The sequence below is a fragment of the Sciurus vulgaris genome, assembly GCF_902686455.1.
Source record: "Sciurus vulgaris genome assembly, chromosome: 10".
NCBI lineage: Eukaryota > Metazoa > Chordata > Mammalia > Rodentia > Sciuridae > Sciurus > Sciurus vulgaris.
The window spans coordinates 141,875,788-141,891,059 of record NC_136470.1 but is presented as its reverse complement, the minus strand read 5'-3'; the positions used below and the strand labels follow the sequence as shown (position 1 = coordinate 141,891,059).

General features: G+C 43.6%; 1 protein-coding gene across 1 annotated transcript; it reads left to right on the top strand.

Moving 5' to 3' along the window:
- Nucleotides 1-1,068: 1,068 nt before the first annotated feature.
- On the top strand, nt 1,069-13,172 carry SUCNR1 (succinate receptor 1). Its single transcript, XM_079155955.1, has 3 exons — nt 1,069-1,639; nt 8,893-8,958; nt 9,731-13,172. The coding sequence occupies exons 1-3, from the start codon at nt 1,529-1,531 to the stop codon at nt 10,682-10,684; spliced, it is 1,131 nt and encodes a 376-aa protein (XP_079012081.1). The 5' UTR covers nt 1,069-1,528; the 3' UTR covers nt 10,685-13,172.
- The last annotated feature ends 2,100 nt before the right edge of the window (nt 13,173-15,272 follow it).

The window sequence follows — 15,272 nt, the reverse complement described above, 5'->3', positions numbered from 1 at the left end:
GGCCAGCAGGTTCAAGTCTGGATGACTGGCCTTTGAAAAAGGAGAAGTGCAGACCACTCTGTGGTAGTTGGGAGGTGGGGAGAAGAGGAGGAAGCTCTGGGCCACTCCCACCTCCCCACAGCGAGGGTCGGTGGGTGGCAGAAACCTGGGAAATACGCCTCAGGCCTTTGCTCCTTTGTGTTGGTCTATGGCTAAAATTAACAGCACTGGCAACGGCTATTCATAGACAGAAATTATATTTTAGCCTTTCTCCACTTAAAACTAGAAAAGTGCCTGTCATTAATCCCCAGAACTTACTGGATACATCAAGGGGAAAGCCATTTATTATCATGGGGGTCCGTGATCAGCCAGTGCTTTTAGAATGGACGTGCAGAGGCTTAAACTTCAGTCACCCTTACTGATTCTGTGACCCTAGAAAAGTTAAGGACCTCTCTGAGACTCAGTTTTTCAATCTGTAAAATGAAAAAAAAAAAAAAAAGAATAACAATTTCAGAGGCATACTTTAAGCATTTAATGCACACACGGGTATTCAGAACAGTGCCCGGCTATCACAAACCTCAACAAATTAAAGACACATTTTTTTCAGATAAATAAACATATTTTAGACATAAATATTTATATACATGTGAACACATTTGTATATAGTACATGTCTATGATTTTAAGTATATTTACATATATTTATTTAAAGAACATTGATATTTTCTTTTTCTGAGGGTTCTCGGTGTAAGGCTCGTAGGGCTGGGGGCGGGGGAATCCCTGGCTAGGAGGAGACCTAAGGAGGCTTCCTTGAAACACCTGCTGATCAGCTCACATGGGCTCAGATTGGGTTCTACTGCCGGCACACTTCCTCCGCACAATCCCAAGCTTCGGGGCAAGCAGAGTGTTTACTTGAACACGAATCTAAATGATCCTCAGGAGAAGCCAGGTGTGCTTCCTGTCTGGTGTGGAAGCCTGAGCTCCAGGGGCTCAGGCCTCAACTGGGATAATAAACTGGAGGTGGCTTTTACAGCACCTCTCGCTAATCCCTAGCCACCTGATGCATGTTTAACGTGGCTCTTGAACTTAACCGCAGCATGTAAAATGGAAAAGATAAAAAAGCCCTAGATCCGTCTGCTAGTACGCTGACAGGATGTATCTTCGTTGCTTCAAAGTTTCAGTTTTATAGCTCCCTCAAAATCGTTTATAACAGTAGCGTAGTTATTGCATGCCCAACCTAGCATTCACCAAAAATTTGAAAATGGAAGGAAAACCAGATGTAATTGTATACCCAACATAAAGTGTTTACCATTCCTCATTGCCTGAATCCACAAATAAATATGAAAATAAGGAATGCGTCTCTGTCGTTTGGGTAGTGGAGAAAACCATTTCAACAGTGTTCTCCAGATCTGTTTGATAAATGTGTTCTCTGCAAAATGAGTCCTTTGTTTCACGTCTCCGCTCTGCAGAAATTTCCCTGCATGTGTCTCTGACTTGGAGGTCTGACTGCATAAGTTATCCCTGGCTTTTGAATTATTAATCTTGGTGGCATGATATGCAAATTAGATCCCACTAAGCATGTCTGGCTGCACAGCACAGGGTCAGAAGCTGTCCCCACAGCTGGCGGAGGATCTGTCCAGGGAGAGGCCGCCAGCAGAACGGTAAGCTGCTCTGTCTCCTGGCTCCCACTTGAGAGCCCGACAGGCTGCTGCAGGGGCTTCTGAAAAATCTGCCTGTGAGCTGCGGAGGTTCAGGTCATGTTCCGGGGACGTGCTCAAGTGGGAGCAGCCGGGAGAAGGAAGGAAAGGGAAGCTCTCGCTGTGTTTTCACAGAATTAAATGTCGTGTTTAACTGCCAAATGCTGTTACTTATTTGGAAAGTTTATTTGATTTACTAACATCTCAGTTACATTCCAACAAAAATTAGTAATTGAATTCACTTGAATAAATGCAATAATTTACAGAAAAAATTTACAGATCCTAAGTCAAATGAAACAATCTATCATGTATATTTTCATGCTTAGAAAACAAAGTATCAGATGGAATGTTAAGGTATTTTAAAAGCTAAGTTTAGTATTTATATGTAATAAAATAAGAAAATTCAAGACTATAACTTACTGAAGAAAATGAAATGTTACAAAAATCATTGCTATTCTATCTATTTGAAATATATTTGTAAAGAAATTAATACACATACTATCTGATGTCATTCTATAACTTTTTGATAATTTAGTTTCTGGTGTAACTTATGGAATATATGACAATTAAGTCACCAGTTAAGTTATTAGATATTTTTCAGTGTGAATATATATTTTCATTCAAATTATAAATTTGTCTTATGGGAGCAGAAAAAAAATTAAAATTCCACAAATGTTCTGTGTTTTATTTTGATGGTTATAAGAAAATAATTTAAAGTCAAAGAAACTATCTAATATATATGTTTAAAATTTAGTCATTAAAAATGTATGTTTCCAAAAGGATGAATATATTTAAAGTGAAAGAAATATCCCGAATTAAAAAAATGAGTATTATTGATTTATTTATGTGACCAAGTTAGACATTGCTTGTAGTGCATTAATTCTATCAGGTTTAGATATATATTTTAGACTAGGAATTAATGATTTCACTTTAATGGCCAATACTTTTTAAAGAAAAAGATCTGTTAAAGGAATTCATACAAATCAGTTATAAAGCTACTTATCACTACTTCCATTTCCTATCATCAAGACTACAACCGCTAGATAGTAGAAGAGACTAATAATGTTTTATGACAGAATTTCCCTTTCGGTAGGGAGTTTTATTTAAAGAAACAGTTTACTTCCCCAATTTCTTCAATTGTGATGGCCACATTAAAAACACACATATAAATATCACGCAGTTTGGAAGAGAATCGTGGTTCCTTGTGAAGATGAATTGGCCTGCAAGTATTGGGTGACCTGCCTTTATAAAACCATAATCTGTGAATATAATGGACTTAGCAAAAACCTTCCAGTATTAAACAAATGTATCAAAGAAGTGAATCATGAAGCATCATTCAAAAACATCATCTCATTATTATAAATACAAATTCAAATAAACATTAAAGTGTAGAAGGGTACCCTACTATTACACATGATTGGTTTAAATATTTTTCCCCTTATTTTTGCCTATATGCATCTATGGGATATTACACAATTGATAGGTATTTCATATATACATTTTAAATTTTTTTAAAAATTTTATTTATTCCAATTAGTTTTACATGCATTTTTAAGTTTTTTTTTTTTGTTGTTGTTGTTTTTTGTTTGTTTTTTTAAATGAAGCAACCACTCTTTGAAAGCAACAGAAAGGCATGGGTGGATGGAGGAAAGGAGGGAAGGAGTGCAGTCGCTCATTTCCTCGTTCCAGCCCTGACGTCCTCTGTCCCTCCCTGCTAACTCCCTCAGCTTCAGATCTCTTTGCTTTTCTGGGAAGCGGAAGAGCTTGTCATCCTTTCCACCAGGTCCCTAACTTGCCTGAGGGGTGGTCGGTGGCAATCTGGCTTCAAGTCACACCTGTCCTCATGGACACAGTTTCCATTCATGACCATCCAAACCCTCTGCTGCACGTAAGTTGCATAAACTCCTGACAAAAGCCAGCACTTACTGGGCAGAAATATGACCTGGCTCCTGGTTATGACTGGAAAAGGAAGTCCAGAGCTGAAACTCCCCAGCTTCCCGTCTCCAGGGAACTTTCTATTGCCTCAATTTCCATTTTAAGTGTGCACACCAGCTTTTTGAGTACTCCCCAGATAACAAAGGGATCCAAACTGAGCCTTCGGACTTTTTAGCATGTAAAACTTGGGCAAGGAAGGATTAGTCACAAATGAGTCTGCAAACGGAGGCCGGAGGGAAACAGATGGGCATGTCATGGACACGGGGAGAGAGTGCTTCTGGGAACCGAAAACGGCAGTGGACGAGTGGAGGGTGGTGAAAAGGAACACTGATCTAAACAACAAAGCCCGTTAACTACGAAAGGAAGTTCCTTGCCCTTCCACTCTATTTCCAAGAATTAAAAACTTTTAATATCACCAAATACATGATGTTTAGTGAAAAACAAAACAAAACAAAATGTCCGCATAGACTAAAAGGAGAAAGGACAGGAAAAGGCTGAATCTCACTGCTAGGAGTGAAACTACTACTTCTTTGGTGCAAACCCTTTTAGACTTTTGTGTGCTTCTTAATTTCAGGTGTGAATTCTTAATTAAATGCCTTAATTTTTTCAATAGATCCTAGAAGGCATACATTCAATTTTCTATAAAATAGCTATTGGTACTACAGTTTCCAATTTCTAACATCATTCATATTATACATATTATCATAGTTTGTAATGATATAGAACAATTTTGGGCTCAGTTTTGTGGACTTAGTGCTTCTCCGACTTTGAGGTATCTATTTATAAAACTCCCTGGTCAACAGTCAGATGTTTACAGTCATCTCTTCACTCAACAAGCATTTTCTGACCACCTACTATCTGCTAGTCACTGGGCCAGATGTAGAAGATAAACAGTGCATAAAACAAAGTTGCAAGAAATGCTGGGAAGTTCAACAGGCCAGGACCACCTGAGATGGGAGGGGCTGGCGGAGACTGGCGCCAGAGAGCTAGTTCCCGAAAATCCAGTTGAACCAAGGCCTCACAGAAGGCTGCGTGGAGGATGGAGGATGTCACAGAAGCATCAGACAGAGACCTCCCCGGACCACTCTCTGAGTGCTCAAGGGCAGGCAGGAGGAGAGGCGAACACGGAGAGCTAAGGCAGGCTGAGCGGCAGGCATCCAGGAGCAGGCCACCGTGTGAGGTCCCCACTAAAGGTCTGGACTTCAGGGCTTGGGCTGTGGAAAGTTGTTGGAGGGCTTAGGTCTGGAGAGCAATGCGACTGTGTGCTCAGGTTTGTGTGGCTGTGGTAGCAAAGGTGGATGGGAAAGGGCCAGAGGAAAGGCGAGGAGATCCTGTGACATGACCCAAGGCAGAGGACAGGCCCGGGCTGGAACGGGGATGGAGGCGTGTGGTGCAGGACCTGAGAAGCATCCGGAAATGACAGTCGGCAGTGTGAAGCTGACTGGTTACTGGAGTTAAGTGACGATGACTTTGGGGACGTTGCTTGGAGCTCGGTGGTGCACACCTGGTAGGTAGCCCCATTCTACTGCGGTGGTGGGAATTCCGCAGCACTGGCAGGGAAGAGGAAGGCCTTAGCGTGGGATTTCTTTTCTGTTTGCTTGTTCTTTTAGTCACACGTGACAATGGAGTGCATTCTGACATATCGTGCATGCATGGAGTACAACTTCCCGTCCTTGTAGTTGTACATGACGCAGAGTTTCACTGGTCGTGTGTTCATACGTGAACGTAGGGAAGTGATGTCCAGTTCACGCTACTGCCTTCCTGGCTTCCGTCCCCCAATTCCCTTCATTCCCTTTGTCTAATCCAATGACCTTCTATTTTCCCCTTCCACCCACCCCCTTTATTGTGTGTTAGCATCCACACATCGAAGAGAACAGTTAAGCCTTTGTTTTTTGGGGGATTGGCTTATTTCACTTAGCACACACGACATACTTCAGCACCATCCATTTACCAGCAAATGCTATAATTTTATTCTTTATGGCTGAGTAATATTCCATTGTATAGATAGACCACATTTTCTTTATCTGTTCATCTGTTGAAGGGCACCTAGGTTGGTTCCATAGCTTAGCTATGTGAATTGAGCTGCTATGAACGTTGATGTGGTTGTATCATTGAGTAGGCTGATTTTAAGTCCTTTAGGTATATACCGAGGAGTAGATAACTGGGTCAAATAGTAGTTCCTTTCCAAGTTTTCTGAGGTATCTTCATACTGCTTTCCAGAGTGGTTGCACCAATTTGCAGTCCCACCAGCAATGTATGAGTGCGCCTTTTCCCCACATCCTCGTCAACACTTATTGTTACTTGTATTCTTGACAACTGCCATGCTGACTGGAGTGAGATGTAATTTGAGTAGCCTTAATTTGAAGTTTCCTAATTGCTAGAGATGTTGGTCATTTTTTCATATATTGTTGTTGACCGATTGTATTTTGTCTGCTGTGAAGTGTCCGTTCAGTTCCTTTGCCCACTTACGGATTGGGTCTTTTTTTGTCGTTGCTAAGCTTTTTGAGTATTTTCTGGAGATTGATGCTCTATCTGAGGTGCAGGTGGTGAAGCTTCTATCCTGTTCTGTAGGCTCTTTCATCATGTTCTTGATCACTTGCTGTGAAGAAGATTTTTAGTTTGATTCCATCCTGTTTATTGATTCTTGATTTTACTTTTTGTACTTTAGGAGTCTTATTGAGGAAGTCAGTTCCTAACCAACGTGATAGAAATTTGGGTCTACTCTTTCTTCTAGTAGGCGTAGGGTCTCTGGTCTAATTCCCTAGGTCCTTCATCCACTTTGAGGTGATTTTTGTTCAGGGTGAGAAATAGGGGTTTAATTAAATTTTACTGCACATGGATTTCCAGTTTTTCCAGCACCATTTGTTGAAGAGGCTATCTTTTCTCCAATGTGCTTTTGTCCAGCATGAGATAACTGTATTTATGGGGTTTGTCTGTTTTCTATTCTGTATCATTGGTCTTCATGTCTGTTTTGGGGCCAATATCACTTAGCATAGAATTTCTAAAGGCAGATATGTTGGTAAGACATAATCAATGACAATAAGAATAAAAGCCAGAACTTATAAAATAGGTCTGAGCTGGGTTGTAAATCTAGAGTTATTGATGGATGGATGGATGGATGATGGTCTTGGAAGATCAAAAGTGAATGAGATCTTCGAGGTCAAACGCAGACAAAGTACCCTAGAGCTGAGGCTTGAACTCGGCATTTACAGTTGAGCCACAGAAGAGCCTGCAAAGAAGAGCCAGAGTGAGCTAAGGAAAGTCAGGGTGCTGTGGTGGACAGAGTTAGCAAAGAAGAGCGCTTTCACCCGTTGGGTTGTGAGAAGCGGCTGAGAATCCGATCGGAGCCCAGCCAAGCTGCGCGTGGCACTGGTGGTATGGAGGCTGTTACAGAGGAGTGGTGGGAGAGGAGCCAGGGTGGAGTAGGGTGAAAGAAAGTGGCGTCAGGATGTCCGCACTCTTGGTAAGACGGTCTTTCCAGCCACCGCGCTAGGAGAGGGAGGAACACGTGCAACCTGGGAAGTCACCCACACCTGCTCCTGCAGACAGATCCCACAGCAGCGCTTGACACTGATGGAAAAAATACACCCGAGAGGGACAGGAAGTCCGGAGAGTCAGGACAGGGACAGCATCTGGGTCTGGAGAGCGTGAGGACGAGCCAGACCTGGAGCAAGCCCTGGAGCCGCCCTAAAATGCCCTGACTTGTTTCCATAAATTAAACACTCCAAATACTGTAGCAGGGAGCCTGCAGGTGGGCGCTTTGTCTCATGAATTTTAATAATAAATCCACAGGCACAAGGGTGAGGAAAAAGTAACAGGATTTATTTGAGTAATGGAGAGAAAACAGAGCTCCCAAAGAGGGAGGGGTCCCAAGAGAGGGACGCCCACGACTGCCTATTGCCTAGGGGTTTATATAGATCCAGAGGTTCAAGGAGGTCGGCCCCCTGCCCGGTCCAGGGGTTGGCAGGCCACCTATTCACGCAGTCTTCAGGCCAATCAAAATCTCCATCAGGCGTTTCTCCTTTTTCGGAGAGGCCTGGGCCCCAGTCAGTAGCTCCCGATTTTAAAGGAGTCTTTTTGTAAGTTCTTAGCGAATACCTGCAGGTGTTGCGTGTGCCAGGTCCTCCCAGGCTCACCTCCTCCTCCTCATGTCAACACCAGCAATCTTCAGGTAAACCACCTGAATTCGAAACTCATACCAGCCACTTTTCCAGATGCCTCCGTGGTAGAAGATGCTACCGAATGTTTGACGCTGCTTGATTAAAGCAGTTCAGATGCATCTGTTATTTTGCTTTACTTACCCAAATTCTGTATTGAAGGAATCATTTGATCCCCACTGAAACTCAGAAACCTATTCCACAAGGAGTTTTTTTTTTTTTTTTTCTTTTTTTTTTTTAGGAAAACTGAACCTGGCTTTCCTCACTAGAAATAAGGAGGATTTAATATTGAATAGTGGCAATCCTTCACATTATTCAGATAACTCAAATTCTTGAAATACCTTATCATTTTTCAAATAACTCCAGTTCTTAAAATAACTTACCCAACCACAATCTGGTTTTCTGACCAGGGACGAAACGATGAGTTAGCAAGATGTCTGAGGTCTCAATGAATGAGATTGCTGTTTCCATGGCCCATATTCAGAAGGTGTCACTGCAAAGATCTTCCACTAGGATATGACCTCAACAAGTGCTGGGGTCTGAGTATTGGGGTCTTCACAAAATACACACGTTGGAACCTAACAGGGGTAAGAGGTAGAGGCTTCGGGCAACAGTTAAGTCACGAGGCCTCTGCCTCGTAAACAAGAGTAGGTTCAAGGGGGCTGTCTCCTGCCCCTGCTGCCAGCAGCAAAAGGCACCCTCTTGGGAGCAAAGAGCAACCGGTCACTCACCAGACACTGAATCTGCTCTCACCTGGACCTGGGACTTCCCAGTCTTCAGAACTGTGAAGAAAGCATGTCTCTCATTTATAATTACCCACTGTAATGTACAATGCTGTAGCAGCAGGGTTTGACTACAGGAGCAGAGATTTGATTTTATAAGCACCAGAGAAATTATGTGTAAGATGAAAAGAGCAAGAGTCCCTCCTTCATGACATCCTTATGAGTATTAAATGAAATAATCCTTGGAAAGTGGAGCGCTCAGTGCCTGGCACCCTGTCAGCTCTCAGCAAACAGTGGACACCATTGCTATTACTATAATTTTCAGTTTTGCATTTCAAAATCTAAAATATTTTATTTAAAACTTGTAGACTGGAAGTCTAACAATCCCTTTTTCCTTCTCTAGGTTATGGTTCACTTCAGTTTAACTCAGCAGAGTCTGTTGGACAATGACGATGTGCTGGGGAGTGTGGTAGGTTCTAGAAACAAAGCAAATTCGACTCTCCTCTCCACTTCTCTACCACATTCTGCCTTGGACTTCCTCAGGGACTTTGCACATGCTCTTCCTCCAGCTGTGGAAATGACTCTTTCCCTCTCCATGGACATTTCTGTGTAAATGTAATCTCAGACAGAGGCAGTCCCTGACCACCATATGTAAACATAGCTCACTGCCACTCTCTACCCCAAAGCACTCTAATATTTTTACCCTTCCTCATTTTTATTCATAGCCTCTATTATTATATGATGCCATTTATTTATTTCCTGACTTTCTAACTTTTAAAATTTTTATTTACTTATTTATTTTAGTACTGGAAATCCACCTTGCCCACTGAGCCACATCCCCAGCCCTTTTTATATTTTATTTAGAGTCAGGGTTTCATTGAATTGCTTAGGGCCTCACTAAGTTTGTGAGACTGGCTTTGAAATCATGATCCTCCTGCCTCAGCCTCCGAATCTCCTGGAATTTCAGGAGTTTGCCCCCACACTTGGCTATTTCCTGATTTTTCCCAAGAGGATGAACACCGAGATAGGAACTTTGCTCAGCTCACAGCTATTATTCCTCGCACGTAGTTCAGTCACCCCATAAACGTTGAATTAACATATAGCACACATGTACATCCCCATGGCGCTGTGTCCATGCGCACCTTGCTGAGGTCACCTACTCTCCAGCGTTATTTCATTACGTTGCGCAGTCTTGTCCGTGGTCACATTCTAGTGCTTCACCCTTGCTTCCTCGTCTTTAGGAGTGGAATTCAACCTGCAAGAACTGGCTGGAGGTGGAGTCTGCCTTGGAAAAGTACTACCTTCCCATCTTCTACGGCATCGAGTTCATCGTGGGAATCCTCGGGAACACCACTGTGGTGTTCGGCTACCTCTTCTGTCTGAAGAACTGGAACAGCAGCAACATCTACCTTTTCAACCTCTCCATCTCCGACCTGGCCTTCCTGTGCACCCTGCCCATGCTGATGAGAAGCTACGCCAAGGAAACCTGGCTGTACGGCGAGGTGCTCTGCGTGAGCAACCGGTACGTGCTGCACGCCAACCTCTACACCAGCATCCTGTTCCTCACCTTCATCAGCATCGACCGATACATGCTCATGAAGTTTCCCTTCCGGGAACACCTCCTGCAGAAGCGGGAGTTCGCCGTCTTGGCCTCCTTGGCGATTTGGGTCTTGGTCACCTTAGAACTGCTGCCCATCCTTCCCGTGATCAACCCCGTCACGACGGAGGGGGGCACGAGCTGCACCGACTACGCCAGCTCGGGGGACCCTCAGTACAACCTCATCTACAGCCTGTGCCTGACCCTGGTGGGCTTCCTGGCTCCTCTCTCCGTGATGTGCTTCTTCTCCTACAAGATCGCCACCTTCCTGCGGCAGAGGAGCAGGCAGCTGAGCAGCGCGCTGCCGCTGGAGAGGCCCCTCCACCTGGTCCTCCTGGCCCTGGGGGCCTTCTCCGTGCTCTTCACGCCCTACCACGTCATGCGCAACGTGCGGATCGCCTGGCGCCTGGGCGGCTGGCGGCAGGACCGCTGCGCGCAGCTGGTGGTCAGCTGCCTGTACATCCTGACGCGCCCGCTGGCCTTCCTCAACAGCGCCATCAACCCCGTCTTCTACTTTCTCCTGGGAGATCACTTCCGGGAGATGCTGCTGAACAAACTGAGGCAGAGCTTCAAATCCCTCAGGCCCTTCCGAGGGTGAGCGAGGCTCGTCTCCTCCGCGGAAGGTGAGGCTGCGGCGGGCTTTACGCACGCAGCTGTCGGGCAGTTAGGGGTCTTTTACTCCTGGGCGTCGATCAGAGCGAGGCACAGAGCAGAGGCTGATGGAAAGGCAAGCTGTACCCAGAGCTCGGGACGAGAAGCAGATGAGAAGGTCCTGATCTCTGCACCTCGGCACCCCAAGGAGCCCAGACCGCTAGGTATTGAAGGACCGTGTCCGAGAGCTTCGTGTGCATTGGATCAGAGGCCTGCCTGAAAGCTGTTTCGCAAAGTGCTCCGTGTGATCCTTATTCACACAGTCCCCAGACTTAACTAAATAGCAGATTAGATATGTTCTGTCAAATATTGTTTTAGAAGTTGTTAAGAGAATTTAAAGTAAAGAGTAGCAACGATTAAGAAAGCAATGAAATGAGTTCAAGGCTACTGCTTGTCACCGACCGTGTGTTGAGGGGCCCTGTGATTCATCAGTCCTTTTTTTGTGTGGTTGTGTGGGTTATCAGGGGAAAGAACCTGAAGAGATAATTCAACAAAGGGAGAAAATATGTTTGTTTGTGCTTGGAAATTTAGATAACCTTAGGAAAATTAAATTTAATAAAATTCCTTGGTATTGTATCAAAATACCAGAGATATGCCAAGGAGAGTTGCAAAAATTTCAAATGTAGAATATAAAACACCCATCGGCAAACTTGAGGCCAAAAAAACAGAACAAAAGTGAGCACATTGATTTTATGATCGTGCCTTTTGGAATTTTACGATCACCATTTGACCACCTGTGCATGGAAAGAGATTAAAGTTCATTAGACTTTCTACTCTTGATGAAATAATGACCTTTTAAAAGTATTACTATCACAAACCAGAAAATAAGAGGAAATGAAATGGTATTCCCCAGTTCATTCAGTTCGTCTTCCCCTTTGGAGGGAAGTCATGGTTTTTCTCTTTCCTTCCTTTGTTTTGTAAGCACTGGAATCATTTACAAGGACAGCTTTTTCTTAGAAACCGTGACTCACACCTAGAGAAGGCTTGTTTTCATAGAACATTGCATAAGACCCTTGGAGGAAATGTTCTCTATAAGATGTGCTTTATGCAATTATAGAACATAAGGAATATTTATGTGCACATGAACACGCATTATCCCATGAGGGTGAGGCACCGCTCCAGCCACAAGACAACCAGGGTGGGCGTGTGCTGCCTTCACTTTTAAAAGTCAAACAAGTGTTACATAATCACGCACTGTGATGCATCTGAGTGTGACCGCCCAAGTCTGAGTTCCTTTCTTTGATGTCATTGGCTATAAGGAGCAACGTGAAGGATAAAATAAGCATTATGAATTCAGAGACATGAAACTCCTTTGCTTTTCCTATTCTGAAATACTCTGGTGGCATTATATTCCAATATTTCAAAATCATCAAGTATTTCCAGTGAATCCTTCTAGACTTCAAATACCTGAAATATTATAAAAACACATTATTTGCTATGAATTTAATATTGTCTCTCTCTCTCTCTCTCCCCCTCTCTCTCTTTGCAGTGCTGGAGATCAAACCCCAAGCCTTGTGTGTATTAGGCAAGCATCATACCATTAAGCTATACTCACAGCCCCTAACAATTTATTTTATTACATAGCATCACGATATAAGATGTTTTTGTCAGGTCTTAACTTTCTTACCAATATTTCTAAACTTTTCAATATAATTTTTTAAGGTACCTAAGAAACAGAACTGAATTTCATCATGAAAGTTACAGAAAAGACCTTAGGAAAGACGTTTATTTACTTATTTCTGCAAACTTACCAACATACGATGTAACTTTAACTTGCACTTTATGTATGGATTTCAGTTTGTGTCGATCAGATCCGTCACCTCTACTGCCATTCCGAGGAGTGTCGGGGGTGGATTCTTTCTGCTAGTGCATTGAAATATTTTGTGAAACCATAGACTCTTACATACACCTTAATCAAAAGTCAAGAAATCTCATAGCACATTTCTTAATTCTTAATTTGTACTCAAATCTATCATGTGGTAACATAATCCTCGACAGACTACAGGGTTCTACACTGAAATCATAAGAGCTGTCCTACTTGCTTTTTTACAGGTGATTGTAGGAATCGTGATCAATTTTGGAAATTGTTCTGGATCTGTGGTTTACCAAGGAAATGGTATTGGGGTTTTGTATCCCGTCTTTTAATTGGCTCCCTGGTATCTTCAGAGGATGTCCAGCATCTGTAACCTGGACGCGCCTGCTCTTCTTACCTTGTCTCTGACCATCTTTGGTGCACACGGCACCCTACAAAGATGGCCACCTCCACTCCTGTGTTCAGAACTTTCTGCACACCACCTTGTCCATCTGGTCACTCCCCTCTGTTCCATCATGGCTGCATGCAAACATCCCACACGTCTGACAAGGTCCATCTCGTCTGTTCATCTGTCATTCCTTAAAGCTTTCCCTTATGTCCACTTCTCCCCAAATTTGGAAGCAAAACTTCATACCACTGGGGCTTTGGGCTCTAAGTACTGTTTTTATGAAATGCACTAATCTTTATTTACCGTGTATTATACATGTTTAGATTTATGTTAAATCCAGAGTCTGTGGTTGAAAATCAGACCTGTTTTTCGTTTGGTTTGTCTTTGTCTCCACAGCACCCAGAAAGGTGCTTTATAAATTACTGCTTACAGTGCGTGAGTGCCTTACAGAACAAATTCGAATTCAGTGCTCCTTTGAATGCAGGGAGTTGAGCTATTTTCTGCTGTCGCTGCTGAATAAGCAGCAGTGCTTGGGGTGGGGAATAGTGTGTGTATACAAACACATTCTGGCTGCCACTCAGCTGCCCTTATGGCTTCCTCCACATTTTCGAGCGTAGTTTTAGTGGATGATTGGAAGCCATGTCTGCTAGAGTCACACCTGAGTCCTTTGCAGGTTGTTCTCCATTGATTTCCTTTTTCTCTTGAGTACAGGTCAAACTTTCCTCATGAATAACATCATGTTCAAATGCAAAGTTTCCTAGACTTATTAACTCCGTAAAAACAGTGGAAGTTTCTAAAGATGGGAAATCATGATCCTGTCGTGCCACATTTAACCCTCTGTAGACAAATACTTAAGAACATGCCGTGACGACGTGTGTACAGGTTCACAAGAAGAAACGCACAAGCAGTGTGCTGCAGAAAGGCACCGGCCGTGTTGTGTGAGCTCGTGAGGCCTGCCGGGAGCGCTGCCACTCTGGCCTCTGCTACCATCTTGCAAAAGAGACTTGTGAAGGGGTTTTCAAAGAAAGGGTCAGAGCTGGCTTTGAAACTTAAATCTGACTCTGAAGGAAAGTAACCTCCCTGTGACGATTTCTTCTGAAATGTGGTCCAAGTGATCACCAGTGGCTTAATCACAAAGGTCTAAATGGGGAGGCTGTTCACAGACCATTATGTGCATCATGTTCAATGAGAGGAGATGGAATCGAGCAGGGGAGGTTTGGGTTTTCTTCCTGAAACTGTAGTTTCCTTTGCTGAAGACTTAACTGTTGAGACTACAGAGCAATTGAGACCAATATCACGAATGTAACTTAAGAACTCTCCATCAAATCGTACTGAGTTAATACATATGAAAGTTCACTTTGAAAAAAGTGTCATTCCAGTTCATCTGCAGTGAACTTTGGTGTTATCATGGCAGGGGATAAGGATGAGGGACCCAGCCTCAGACTCACGAACAGTTGCCTAAACGGTCGGCATCTCAACTCACAAAACACACACTTCCTGTGGTTTTATTTTAACAGATCAAAAACTGAGTGGTAAATATTTCCGTCAGGGTGCTATTAAGTTGGTACAATCTACAACACTTACATGTATAAATAAGAATTCAGCACCTCAACATTTGCATTTACCGTGTTCACAGACAGGATAAAGACTTCATCAGAGCAGCATCTGGTTTGCGTACATAACGGCCTCTTCTGGGGGAGAACTTTCCTCTCCAAGCACAGAGGCAAACAGGCAACGACAGGCTGATCTGGTCCAGGATCAAGGTCATAGAGGATGGTGGGTGATTCTAGCACAGCACGGTGTGGGGCCCTTGGAGTTTTCTTCTGGTCCAAGCCCCCAGATAGATGTCTGAGTTCCATGGAGCAAAATGGATGTAAAATAATTCGAGATGAGTTGCTTCATGAAAAGCTTAGCAAAAACACCTTGAACCCCAAGAGAGTCAAAACCAAAAATGAAGAAGAAAGATTCTCCCACACTTGATCTCAGAGCATCAAGTTGTTTTGAAATGAGTGACTCAGGTGATGCTCCTGGGAGAATCTGTGATGTCACAGCCACATGGCAGCAGGCACTGGGCGCCCCGTGTTCAGCAATCCCGGGAGAAGGCCACAGAAAGGAATCCAGAATGGAAGAGGAGATGGAAGCGTGAGCCCAGGGACAGGACAAGTAGAAACTTCTCTGTGCTGCTGTGGCCGGGGTCTTTACCGTCCCCACAAAGCTCAGGCTTTGGAAGCATGGTCCCCAATACAGCAAGGTTCAGAGGTGGGATTTGCAGGTAACCTCATGGGTGGATTAATCCATTGCAGGACTATGGGTGGTAACTGTAGGCAGGTGGGA

Excerpts from the sequence above, each read along its gene's own strand:
- SUCNR1 (XM_079155955.1), top strand. The coding sequence starts at position 1,529 with ATGATATGCAAATTAGATCCCACTAAGCATGTCTGGCTGCACAGCACA. Across the intron at positions 1,640-8,892 it reads GAGAGGCCGCCAGCAGAACG|GTTATGGTTCACTTCAGTTT; the intron begins GTAAGCTGCTCT and ends TTCCTTCTCTAG. Across the intron at positions 8,959-9,730 it reads ACGATGTGCTGGGGAGTGTG|GAGTGGAATTCAACCTGCAA; the intron begins GTAGGTTCTAGA and ends CCTCGTCTTTAG.